The sequence below is a fragment of the Peromyscus leucopus genome, chromosome 12 (assembly GCF_004664715.2).
Source record: "Peromyscus leucopus breed LL Stock chromosome 12, UCI_PerLeu_2.1, whole genome shotgun sequence".
NCBI classification, from domain to species: domain Eukaryota; kingdom Metazoa; phylum Chordata; class Mammalia; order Rodentia; family Cricetidae; genus Peromyscus; species Peromyscus leucopus.
The window spans coordinates 74,015,565-74,029,326 of NC_051073.1; the positions used below are offsets into that span (position 1 = coordinate 74,015,565).

General features: G+C 38.4%; 1 protein-coding gene across 1 annotated transcript; it reads left to right on the forward strand.

Annotated features, from left to right (window-relative positions):
• The first annotated feature begins 3,307 nt into the window (after positions 1–3,307).
• Positions 3,308–5,506, forward strand: LOC114684260 (olfactory receptor 2L13-like). Its single transcript, XM_028858774.2, has one exon. It carries the CDS (start codon positions 4,425–4,427, stop codon positions 5,361–5,363), a length of 939 nt encoding a protein of 312 aa, XP_028714607.1. The 5' UTR covers positions 3,308–4,424; the 3' UTR covers positions 5,364–5,506.
• The last annotated feature ends 8,256 nt before the right edge of the window (positions 5,507–13,762 follow it).

Below are 13,762 nucleotides of genomic sequence, written 5' to 3' on the forward strand. Positions count from 1 at the left end.
ACTATGATTACAGGAGTGGCAATTGTCATGTATTTATTTCTCTAAGTTCAAAACTGATCTACCTCAGAGCTACCAAGTCAAGAGAAATGGCCAAGGCTATGTCTCTGTAGATTTAGACATGAGGGATCAATTAGAAGAAAAAGAGGAATATCTAAAGGCTTGGTGATCCAAGGTTGTGCATATAAAATACAGCATTTGCCATTCTGTCTTTCACCAATATAGTGTGTGGGAAATGTATCTAAAATGTCTTATGTTTCATTTAAAAATAGTAAGAAATGATGTTTTACCTGAGCAATAAGCTTGTACATATTTCATGAGGATTAATGATGTTCTCTTGGTTTCATCATAAATAAGATAATAGGCAATTTTTGAAAATTTCTTTCCTGATATTTTGGTGGAAGAAGGGGTTCTTGTATAAGAAGCAGATTTTCAGCCTCCAAGTGAGGCTGCTGCAAAGGGTGATGATCTTCTTGAGTACTTGGCAAGGGATGTGAACAAGAGATGAAGACTTCTTAAGACCCCCAGAGAGTCCGCAGGGAATGGCGTTATTGTAAAGGTACATTTTTTCACAAATCCAAACACAAGTGTAAGATATTTGAGTAAACTAAGTCCAGAAGACATTACTGAGCATAGTTGATTTAGGTTAGAATAACTAGGGGAAATTTTAGAGGTATGATTTTCTTATTAGTTTAAAATACTAAGAGAATTGATGTAAATATACCTGAATCCTACAATGTGTCATTGTTGAAGGTTGTGACCATAAATAAGAGGCTGAATTTTTCTGGTCTTGAGGCTTCTCAAGAGCCAAGATGTGGAATGGAGGAAAGAAATGGGTACTTCTTGAGGACCTAATATAGTTGAATGCAGACAGCTCATTGAGGTTCATGTTCTCGAGATTCCCATGGAGTTTTTAAGACTAAGCAGAGACTGATATTCAATTTCATGTTTGGTCTTTGTTCTATAGATTTCTTGCTGTGTGTCTCTATTGTGTTTACATACCTGTGACTTTGGCAAAATTAATCCACCATCATGCATTTGTACCACTCCTGTATAATAAGAATCTTTACAACAGAACATTAAATAACTCTGTGTTTTTCATGTCCTTTGAAATAATCAAGGGACACACTAGCATTACATTTGCCTTGCAGCCACTGGAAGACTTAAAGTTAAAACCTAATCAAAATGCAATTCTTTCTGAGACTCTGTATTAAATAAAGTCCATACCAAATACTGAAATTGTCTAAGTATCAATGTAGAGATTGTTGGCTCTGGCCTCCTGAAAATTATCTGTCAAAATGATTGTTTCTAAGCATTGGAAACAAAATAATTTCTGCTGTAACTGTTCCCAAAGCATGTTTATGAGCTAGTGAGAAGTGATCTGAGTATATACATATGTATGTTCCCTTTATAGAAATCAAATGTGTAAAATGTAAGTTTAGTGCAGACTCCATATGCAAAGATGGGTATTAGAAACACCTCCTGTGAGACCATATGGAATGTTTCTTCCTCTATAGTTAAATCTTTGTTCAAGGATGTAAAAGAAAATGCCTTTAAGAGATTCTTCTTTATTCACAAGGCATGATGTAGAAGACTGATTTTTCAAAACGATGTCAGTATGAGCAATTGTAATCTATCACCTCTAAGGACAATGTTTTATTCATTTCAACAGGCACACAGGTTGAGAACCTACTGTAAGTAAGTGCTGTGCCAGGGAGCAGACATCAGTGAATCCTCAGGAAGGAGCCAATGTCTAGGTAGGCAACCTACTGTCCTAAAGTGCCCATGTGTCAGTGGTTTTGTGGGATGTGTGGTTCTGTTTTTAAATATTGATCACTAATCAGATATTCTTATTCTATCTAATTAGTGTTCCTTTCTATAGTCTGCATCTCAGCTCCTTTCTGAATAAGAGCATCCTGAATAGGGTTGAGAAATGTGCCTAAGAGCACATCACTCTCCTTGTTCTAGCATCTTATTCAGATCAGATCCCAAGTCCTTTCCCCCTACACAATTGCCCTGGCACCTGCCCTTCACATTCAATAGTCTCATTGTTTTTGTTCTCCTTGACTTTCCCTCCCAGTCCTCTTCTTTGTTCATCATTTAGAAGTGGACTTCACAAGACCTGCTTATGCAGGGCTGACACCTAGTGGCTTGGGGCAGGCTCCAATCAAGCTGTCTTTTGTATACCATGTTTTTCTCATATGAGGATTTACTATGTAACATCAGGTTATATATTTTAGTTTGTTTGTCTATTATTGTTATCACCGTCTTAAATTGTGCTACAGATTGCATGATATTGCATGACTTAATGAACAGAGCATGCAGGCATTTAGGAGCAGGGAAGATGTTTTGAAGGTATATAATAAAGTTGGTGATTGTGGTTTTTACTTATACTTCATGTTTTTCAGTCCGTTTATAAGCATTTATATTGAAAGGTAATAAGGAAGCACAGGATTCTTCTGGTCTCATATTTGCTCTATGCCAAGTGGTCCTGTGCAGCTGCCATGTTCTTGTTTATGTTTTCCTCGTTGTCAGTATCTCTTGATCTGACAACTATAAAGTTGTATTCCCATCCTATGTGACAAGCTCTATTTTACATCTTTTTTGTGCTCACCACAGTCATTTAGAATGCCAAGTGATTTATTACCACATGTGAATAATTTTCAAAAAGTACCATTTGCTGTTCTTTAGTGTTGAAAATTATCAGTAATTCAACATCAGTATCCAGGCCATGTCTTCAGTATTTCTCTCTGATATAAGGGCACACTCATGTAAAACATGAATGCTTATACTGAGGACAGGTAAGAGATGAAAGAAAATGTGTTGGAGAGATAATAAATCATAATTATGGATTCTGAATGCTTGAGAGTGAGTGGAGAAGAATCAAATGACACAGACCAGCAGTAGGAGACACCATTACTGAGGTAAGTCCTATACTGAGAGAGGCTATAGAAAAGTAGGAATCATCCTAGCAGGAACATTTATTCATTTTAGATAACACTTTTATATTTCAGATTATAATATAGTCATATCAGATCCATTTTTTTCATTTCCTCTATCCAGGCTCTACCATGTACTTTTCTTGCTCTGTTGCAATTCAATTTGTTATTCAGTATGGAATGATCATTCTTCCCAACATATACATACCTGTACATATAGACTGAAGATGTTGTATTTATACATTTAGGAATATATAACTACATACATACATATATGCACCAAACAATTATTTATTTTATTCTTGTTTTAATTGATTTATTCTAAATATGGCTAATAACTTTTTATTAGCCATATTTATTTATTATCTCAGTTGAATAAGTCTAATGTGTGCAAGGAAAATATATATGACACAAACAATAAAAAAGAGCGAGGCATTACTTTGTTATTTGGGCTGCTGAGATGTCTCAGCAAATGAAGACATTTGCCTCTAACATTATGATCTGAATTTGATATTCAGGATGGAGAAAGGAAACTGACTCTCCTAATCGTAATCTATCTTCCATACAAGTACCATGGCATGCAATACTCCACAAATACACATAAACAATGAATACAAATGCAAAGTCAAGAATTTACTTCTGCACATTTTCTTCCAAATCAAAAGGTTTTTAAGGGCTTCTTACTCCTGCCAACAGAATACAAAAACCAGAATTTCAGAGTAAGAGGAGAAAGCAATGCATATAAGCAACATTTATACTATTTGGACATATTTGTACATTATTCTTAATTGTAAAATATAATACAAGTACATATTATTCAATGTGTGACATTTATTATGTTTTACTGTATAAATACTTTGTGAACATGTATTCAGTTGATAACAGTAAAATTGACACAAACCAAAGCATCCATTATGGATGTGAGGACACACAAATAGCATCTGATGATTAGTGTGGATCTGAGCACACAGAAATCCTGTTAGTTCCAGAACAGTGAATTGGGAGAGGAGATTATCTTCAGGAAAGGCAAAGATTCATTAGAGAATGTGAGAGGCAGAGCACAAGGAGCAGGTCTCTGGGATCTGTCTGCAGTGCGGTCAGTTATGGGAACAGGACCAGGAAGTAAGTGATGCAGAAGATAGAGGCTTTCTTAGTTTTGTAATGCGGCTTGATGATCTTGAGTAATGGTCTTGCATGGAGTTATCTAGGAGGAAATGTGTGAGCTATCTTACTCATGTTGATACCCTTGGTCTTAAAATGACCATACAGGTATCTCTGAACTGAGAACTTGGCCAGAGGCAAGACAGAAGAAACATTCAGCTCAGATTTCAAAATAAGTTCAGCAGAAGAACGGTGCTGGAGGAAGAACAATTCAGTGCAAGCATTCATGACAGGCCAGTTCCTCTTTATTCTGTCATTCTATTTGCTGTGATAGGTGTATGTTGCTTGTGAGTTTCTTTTTCAAGAAGGATAAAGCAATACGTCTTCATGGAGAAATGGAATCAGAGCTCAAGTGATTTCATTTTGTTAGGGTTGTTTCCACAAAACCAAACAGGCCTTCTGCTTTTGCTGCTCATCATTTCCGTATTCTCTGTGGCCTTGCTTGGCAACTCAACAATGATCCACCTCATTTGTGTGGATCCCAGGCTCCACACCCCCATGTACTTTCTCCTCAGTCAGCTCTCTCTCATGGACCTGATGGATGTCTCTGCCACTGTTCCCAAGATGACATTCAACTTCCTCTCTGGCCAGAAAAGCATTACCTTCCTGGGCTGTGCAGTTCAATCCTTTTTCTTTATGACCATGGCAGGTTCTGAGGGCTTGCTCCTGGCCTCCATGGCCTATGACCGTTTTGTGGCCATCTGCCACCCTCTTCATTATCCTATTCGCATGAGCAAAATGATGTGTCTGAAGATGATCATAGGATCCTGGACACTGGGCTCCATTAACTCTTTAGCCCATACAGTCTATGCCTTTCACATCCCTTACTGCCATTCTCGGTCCATTAACCATTTCTTCTGTGATGTTCCTGCCATGCTGCCCCTGGCCTGTATGGACACTTGGGTTTATGAGTACATGGTATTTGTGAGCACAATCCTGTTTCTACCACTTCCTTTCCTTGGCATCACAGCTTCCTATGGACGGGTCCTTTTTGCTGTCTTCCACATGCGCTCAAAAGAGGGAAAGAAAAAGGCCTTCACTACGTGTTCAACTCACTTAACTGTAGTGACATTTTACTATGTACCTTTTGCCTATACTTATCTTCGACCTAGGAGTCTCCGTACACCCACAGAAGATAAGATTCTGGCTGTGTTCTATACTATCCTCACCCCCATGCTCAACCCTATCATCTACAGCCTGAGAAATAATGAGGTCCTGGGGGCCATGACAAGAGTCTTTGGAACATTCTCCTTCACGAAAACTTGATCTTTTCCTCACTGCTCCTCTTTGACTTCTCCTGGGGAATGTCATAAAGCAGTGCCCTGTATTGGAAATGTAATGTGTGCCACACACATGCCATAAGTTTCTGGTGATTCATTAATAGTTAAGATTAAACAATATGTTCATCATTGTATAACTAGTATAATTATTCACATGTTTAATTCACAACATTACAGTCAATGTTTTTAATGACAGATATTAAACAATGGATTACTATACTAATACAACCTGAGATATACTTTATGAATGTTCTGTGATATGGATATGACTAAAATTAACCTGAATTAATTGCTTTACTCAAGAATTTTGTTTTAATTCTTTTCATTATTAAAAGTCAGTGTATATTGAATATTTACAACACATTTCAGTTTGGACCTTGCTCATACAAGTGACCAATACTCACATGAAGCCAGTGTCTACTGTATAGGAAAATAAAGCAATCTCACAGTCTTGAAATATTTTAAAAACATTCAATTTTACCACAACACAGTAGAACCATTATCACCCCAGGTAGAATAGCTGTAAAAAGCAAAGAAGGAAAAAGTTCCAGGTATAAATTGACCAATTACCCTGTTTCCATCCATATGCAATGCTCACATGTATGAAATACCACATTGTACCTCTAAATAAGTATAATTATCTTCAGCTGAAACCTTTATCGTATAGACCACATATTCTGACCATCTTTTCTTTTCTTTTCTTTTTTTTTTTTTTTTTTTTTTTCGAGACAGGGTTTCTTTGTGTAGCTTTGCACCTTTCCTGGAACTCACTTTGGAGACCAGGCTGGCCTCGAACTCACAAAGATCCGCCTGCCTCTGCCTCCCGAGTGCTGGGATTAAAGGCGTGCGCCACCACCGCCCGGCTCCATCTTTTCTTTATGTCTTTGTATAAGACCATTCTAGAGGGACTTAATTGGTTAAGAAATTTTCTTGTTTCCATACAGAAATGAAATGATGATCAACAGTATATGCTATTTATCACCTTTTAGTTAATTAAAACTTGTTTTGTTCATTGTGGATAATCTTTTTGATATATGTTCAAATACACTTTGCATATATTTTATTGAATATTTTAAAATGTATATTTACCAGGCTATTGGTCAGTTTTTTTTTGTATCTTTACTTTCTTTTGGTAGTAGAGTAGTACTAGTGCTATAGAAGATGTTTAGAAATGTTTCTTTCTGGTCCTGACCAGTTGGTTTGTTTTTTTTTTTTTTTTTTTTTTTTTTTTGTTGCAAGGATTTGTTGCTATTTGAATTTCCTCATTTGTTACAGGTCTGTTTAAAATTTGGTGGATTCTTAGTTTAACTTTTGGTACATTGCATGTACCTAGAAAATTATCTGTCTCTTCTATGTATTTTCAACTTAACAGGCTGCAGTTTATTCAAATATTTTCTTATAATATATTGGATTACTGTGTTATATTTTGTGATGCTTCCCAGTACAGTACTAATTCTGTTAATTTGAGTGGTATCTTTTTTTTCTTTTGGCTACTTGTGCCTAGGCCTTTTCTTTATTTTGGAAAATGTGGGAATGCATCAACATTCCCAAATTAATGAATGTAATAAATCACATAATTAAACCTAAAAGCAAAAATCACACAATCATTTCAATACATATAGAAAGCACTTTGACAAAATTCAACATGTGTTCATGATGAAAGTCATGAGTAAGACTAGAGCAAATGTACCTTGATACAGAAAAGGCTATGCATGTCAGTCCCACAGAAAAACTCATCTTCAATCAACTAAAAATCTTGACATTATCCATTGAAATCATGAACAACACAGCCGTCTGATATGTGATGAAGATTCCAAAAATATGCACTGTAGAAAAGACTACATTTTCCACAAATGGTGCTGGGAAAACTGCATGTCTATATGCAGAAGAATGTAATTAGACACTTATCTATCACATTGAATATAAAATAATTCTAAATGGATCAAAGGTCTCATTGTGAAACCTGAAACATTAAAACTGGTAGAAGAAAACATAGGTAGTACCCTACAATATATATGTGCATAGGAAAGGAATTCCTGAATAGGACCTCATTTGCCCAAAAATTCAGACCTACAACTGACAAGTGGGACCTTATAAATCTAGTAAACTTTTGCATAGTCAAGGAAATAACCAAATGAAGAGAATGCCCACAGACAGGAGTGGATTGTGTTCTGTTATATATCTAATAAAGGATTGATATCCAAATATATAAAGAATTAAAAAGACAAAGAGAAAAGAAAAGAAAGAATCAGAAAAAGAAATGACCAATTCAAACATGGATTATGGATATGAAAAGAGAATTTCCAAAGGTCAACATAAAATTTTCTTAAAAAAGATATGTTAAGAAGTTCTCGTCATCCAACCAATTAGGGTAATACAAGTAAAACAAAGAACAACCCCCTAAAACAAGCAATAACCTGCCATGTGTGCATGCACACACACACACACACACACAGACACACACACACACACACAGAGTCACACACACACACACAAACACACACAAAACCCACTGAAATTTCATCTTATGCTATTCAGAATTGCAATGATCAATAAAACATAAAATTCTGGGGAGAATCTGTGGAAAGGAGACACCTTATCCATTGTTGGTGGAAATCCAAACTATTTTAACCATTCAGGAAATCAGTGTGGAAAATTCTCCAACAACAAAAAATCTATTATTTGACTCATTTTACTACTCCTTGGCATCTGCCCAAAGAACTTGATATCCTAGTCCACAGTTACTTGCTCACCCATGTTCATTGCCACTCTAGTCACAACAGATAGAAAATTGAAACAACTTAAATATCCTTTTACTGGTGAATGGACAATACAATAAGAATGTGTCACATATACTGTAGAATAATATATGGGTATAAAGATAATTGAAATCATGAAATCTGTAAGTAAGTGAATGATATAGATAAGATTATATAGAATGAGGCAACCCAGACGTAGAAGAAACATCTCACGTTTTCTGTCATTCATGATATTTAGCTCTGATCTTCACATGTGAATATATAACCTGAAGTAAACATATAATCAAGGAACAAAAAGTAAAAAGGTCCCATGTGGGAAGTGCTACAGAGGGCAGGATACCAGTTCAGTGAAGAGGAAAATAGGGAAAATTTGAGAGAGTCTTTAACTGGGGAGAAGAGGAAGTCAATACAGAAAGAGAAAGAGTGAAAAATAACATTAAAGATATTTGAAAAAATTATAAGGAATCATATTATTTTCATTTTATCCAAAACTACAGATAATACATATAAGTATATTTATATGCATATATACACAAAGTTTAAATGAAGTTAGGTCACTTAGGCTGAAAATGCCCCTCCAAAATCCGCAGATTGTTTAATAAAAATCCTGGTATCAGACATGAGAAATCCTATTGTGAGTTGTTGATCAGAGGAATGCCAGAAATTTCCTACATAGCACAGGCTATTGCTATTGCTGTTTGTTGTCTTTCAGGTATAGAAGATATGTTATTATTGCTGAGTACACCATGCACTTAAGACACTCAACTTCCAGGATTTGAGTTGTACCTGACCTGGAAGCCTTCTCTCTGAGGACTAGCTTCCAAGGAATCAGAAGTTTCTGTGCGTGCACCTAAGGATGGGAAGCATCCAGTAGTCCTCCCTTGCTGTGAAGCCTATGAACCACAACAAAGACCAATATGACAAGAAATCCCTAAACATGCAGTAGTGGCAATCATCTTTGTGGAAACCAAGAACTGTCTAATTGGACTTAAGACAAGCTCAACAGGAGGGAAATCATGCCTGGTTCTGGAAATCTACCCAAATTCCTGGAGCTAGTGATAGTGAAGTTATGGATCTTAGGGGAGAACCTACTACAGCTACTTTAATAAACCAGTATCATTTCTAACTGCATTATAAAACTTGTCTTTATACTCAGATTTAGGTCTTGTTCCCAACACCTCCCAAGGGAGTTTTTCTATGCAGCAGAAACCCTTAAAAAAACCACAAGTGGTCCAAATGCAGAGATCACCTGATAGTGGTGTGCCCAGCCCTAATGAATATATGTGCAATAGAACTCCTGAGCATAAGACTCAGGGCAGAACAAAGAGAGGGTAGAATGACTATAAGTGGCAGAGTACCAGGAAATCTGTGAAACTGTGTATCCTAGAAGTGACAGAGAAGCTTCAGCTATGACACCTCAGCAATATGGCTGCCTAAATAAGATCTGAACAGGGACATCACCAGTAGACATGCTAACATGAAAGGGAGAATACCCATGGGCCTCCACCTTTAGACAAAGAACTATAGGCAGCTAAGGGATGCAGCAGTCAGGAACAGTAGTCTTCTTACATGGAGGAGCCAACCAATTATATTCAATACCAGGTGGTCAGTTCTGAAATTATGCACATGCAAACTGAATGGACTCAGAAGGTATTTTTGTATGGCCTAGAGGTCAGACACTACTATAGTAAGCAAATATATCATGGAGTATGGGAGATAGAGACAGAATGGTTCATGTACTGTGGAGAGAGACAGATCTGAAGAGGTGAAGGTGGTGAGGAGCAGGCTAAGGTCGATAACTTGCTTGCCATCCAAGGATCATAGTGATAGGGCTGCTGCCAAGACCCATGTCTGGGTCAGTGGTCCAACGCCAGCCATGGTCTGTGTTACCTGTGTGCTTGTTACCACAGAAGGCTGAGAAGATGGGGCTGTACAGAGTTGGCCTATCCTCTCACATGCTATAACACTGGGGAGAACTGGCCTTGCCCCTCACTGGCTGCAGCGTTTGTGAAAGCTGGTCCTGCACCTTGACTGGGTAGCAAAATAGAGCTGGTTCTGTTCTCAGGGGTGCAGGCAAGCTGGCCCTGAGGGCTTGAGAGTGGGAGAGCTGGTCCCAACCCTGCCATGTGGTGGCTCCTTACCACCTGTGGCATGTAAGAGAGCAGACTCTCTCCTTTAACAGCTACAACACTTGGGCAAGTGGGCCCTGCACCTTGCCTGGGCAGCACAGTAGAGCTGACCCTATGGCAGGACACATAGGTGAACTGGCCCATAGAATGTGAGTGAGGGAGATTGGTCCCTGCCCTTCATCTGCCATAAAGTGGCATGGTCGAGGAAGAGATGGCCCCCTTCCAGTCCCTCAACACCTGTGTCAGGGAGGTCGTGAGAGTGGGCGAGCTATCCCTGCCCAAAACCAAATGCAGCAATCAGACTAGTTGCCACTGTACCTCACCTGGTCAGCACAGTAGAGCTGACCCTGGTGGTGTAGGTGTGGGTGAGGTGGCCCCAAGGGCATGGAAGTGGGAGAACTGGACCTGTCCATTGCTCTTTTGTTATATAGGGTGAACTACTTGGATGCAGTGTTGGAGAACTCACCCTATTGGTGAGGGTAGGGGAGAGCTGGTGTTCTGACCAACCCTGCAACCACCCAGGCCCAGAAAGAGGGCTATGCGTTGGCCCACCCCAACATCCACCTCATCTATGATCTGCTGGAGCATGTGAAGGGGTCAGTTCTGCAGATCCAAAGCTGCAGGATTTTCATGAAACAGGGCAACACACAGGATAACCAATAGGAGTCCCAGTGAGGGCCCAGCATCAATAGTGCAGCGGAAATCAGAGGTCTTGAACCAAACCAATAGCTCTTTGCAATGAACACTTGCATGTAAAGATATGGATAAAAGTGTTTACCGCATGACTCACTATGTCTCACTACAGATTCCATGATGACATTTTTCTTTAAAATTTTATTTTATTTTATTTGGGGAGGGAGGTTGCAAGGACAGAGGGTGGGTACAAAGGGGCAGGAAATGAATGGGGCCAAGATGCACAATGTGAAAGACTCAAAGAATAAATAAAAAGAAAGTTTTAAAAAAATAACAAACTCTCATCTATTTCTACAATGAGACCCAGGGCACAGGTAAATATCTTAAATATTCTAAATGTTCATTAATCTACTTATTGTGGATTGAGTAGTTTAGAAAGACTATGTCTCCTCATTCCTGCTTCTACATAGAAACTCTACATGCAAATAGTATACATCTCACAGGCTAGTCCCGGAACATTCCTTTAAATTGTAGAAAATTAAAAGATTTGGCCACAATCCTTCATTTGTTTTGAAGTTTGATCTACTTGTTTTTCTAATCGGTGGATCTGTCAACCTGGATGACCCTGAGTCTAAAGATCCACTTTATAACAAGACCTCTGCAACAGCCCACTACTAAAGTAGAATTTCTGTCTTGATCAAAGTTTCAGTATATCAGTTTGTACCCCTTTGGGGCCCAGCACTTAAAATGGGGACTATAATAATATAATATAGCCCAGGATCCTTTATATCACTCAAGTCACATTCTGTTTGTTTGTTTTTTTTTGGTTTTTCGAGACAGGGTTTCTCTGTGTAGCTTTGCACCTTTCCTGGAACTCACTTGGTAGCCCAGGCTGGCCTTGAACTCACAGAGATCCGCCTGCCTCTGCCTCCCGAGTGCTGGGACTAAAGGCGTGCGCCACCACCGCCCGACAGTCTTCCTCCTTAGTCTATCTTCAGGCATCCTGTGATTGCAAGAGTGGCGATCATCATGCATTTATTTCTCTAAATTCAAAACTGAGCTACCCCAGAGCAGCCAAGTCAGGAGAAATGGCCAAGGCTTTGTCTCTGTAGATTTAGACATGAGGGATCAATTAGAGGAAAAGGAGGAACATCTAAGACTTGGTGATCCAAGGCTCTGCATATAAAGTACAGCATTTTTCATTCTGTGTTTCACCAATATAGTCTGTGAGAAATAAATCTAAAATGTCTCTTGTGTTTCATTAAAAAAATAATTAGCAAGAAATGATGTTTTACCAGGGCAATGAGCGTGTACATATTTCAGAAGGGCTTAATGATGTTCTCTTGGTTTCATTGTGAATCAGATGATAGTAGGTAATGCTTGAAAATTTCTTTCATAGTGTTTTGGTGGAAGAAGTAGTTCTTGGGTAAGAAGGAGATTTTCAGCCTCCAAATGGGGCTGCTGCATAGGGTGATGATCTTGTGGTATACCTGGCAGGGGACTTGAACAAAGAGGGGAAGCTGAAGACTTCTCAAGACCCACAGACTGTCTACAGGGAATGGCTGTACTGTAAAGGTACCTTTTTCCACCAATACAAACACAAGTATAAGATCCTGGTATAAGCTGAGTCCAGAAGACGTAATTGAGCATAGTGGGTTTGGGTTAAAATAACTAGGGGAGATTCTAGAGGTATGATTTTCGTATTAGTTTAAAATACAAAAGAATCAATGTAAACATACTTGAATTTTATAATATGCTGTTTTTAAAGGTTGTGCATTTTTCTGGTGTTGAGGTTTCTCAAAAGCTAAGATGTGGAATGGAGGAAAGAAATGGGCACTTCTGGAGGACCTAACACATGTTGAATGCAGACAGCTCATTGAGGTTCACGTTCTCCAGACTCACATGGAGTTTTTAAGACTAAGCAGAGACACTGATGTTCAATTACCTGCCTGGTCTTGTGCTCTGTAGATTTCTTGCTATGTGTCTCTGTTGTGTTTACATACCTGTAACTTTGTCAAAATTAACTGAGCATCCTGAATTTGTATCATTCCTGTATAATAGAACTCTTCATGACAGCTTTAAGTAGCCCCATAAGTTTTATATCTTTTTGGAATGATCAAGGGGTATACTAACATTATATTTGCCTTGCATCCACTGGAGGATATTTAAAGTTACAATGAAATGAATAATAAAATCCATCTGTGACTTTGCATGAATAAAGGCCACACCCAATATTGAAATTATCTTGTCACCAATGTACAGATCTTTAGCTCTGACTCAATATCTTGGGTCTTAAACCTTAAGTTCCAGGTATCTGGCCTCCTGAAAATAGCTGTTCTGTAATATTTCCTGCCAAAATGATAGTTTCTAAACAATGGAAACAAAATAATTATTGCTGTAACTGTCCTCAAAGTGTGTTTATGAACCACTGAGGAGTGATCTGAGAGCACACACTTGTGCATTCTTTTTAAGAAATCAAACATCTGAAAGTAAGTTTAGTGCAGACTGTGGCCAAAGCTAGATATTGGAAACCCCCTCCTCATGGGATGGCGGAATGTTCCTCTCTCACCAGCTAAACATGTGATAAAATATGTAAAAAAAAGTGCCGCTAAGAGGTTCCTCTTTATTCACAAGTCATGATGCAGAAGACTGATTTTTAAAAAATGATGTTGTCAATATGAACAATTGTAATCTATCATCTCTAAGGATGATGTTTCCTTAATTTCAACAGGCACACAGATTGAGAGCCTGCTGTAAGTGCTGTGCCAGGGAGTAAGCATCAGTGAATCATCAGATAGGGGCCTATGGTCCAGGTAGGTATCCTAATGTTCTAACCAACCAGGCATCAGTGGTTTTGTGGGATG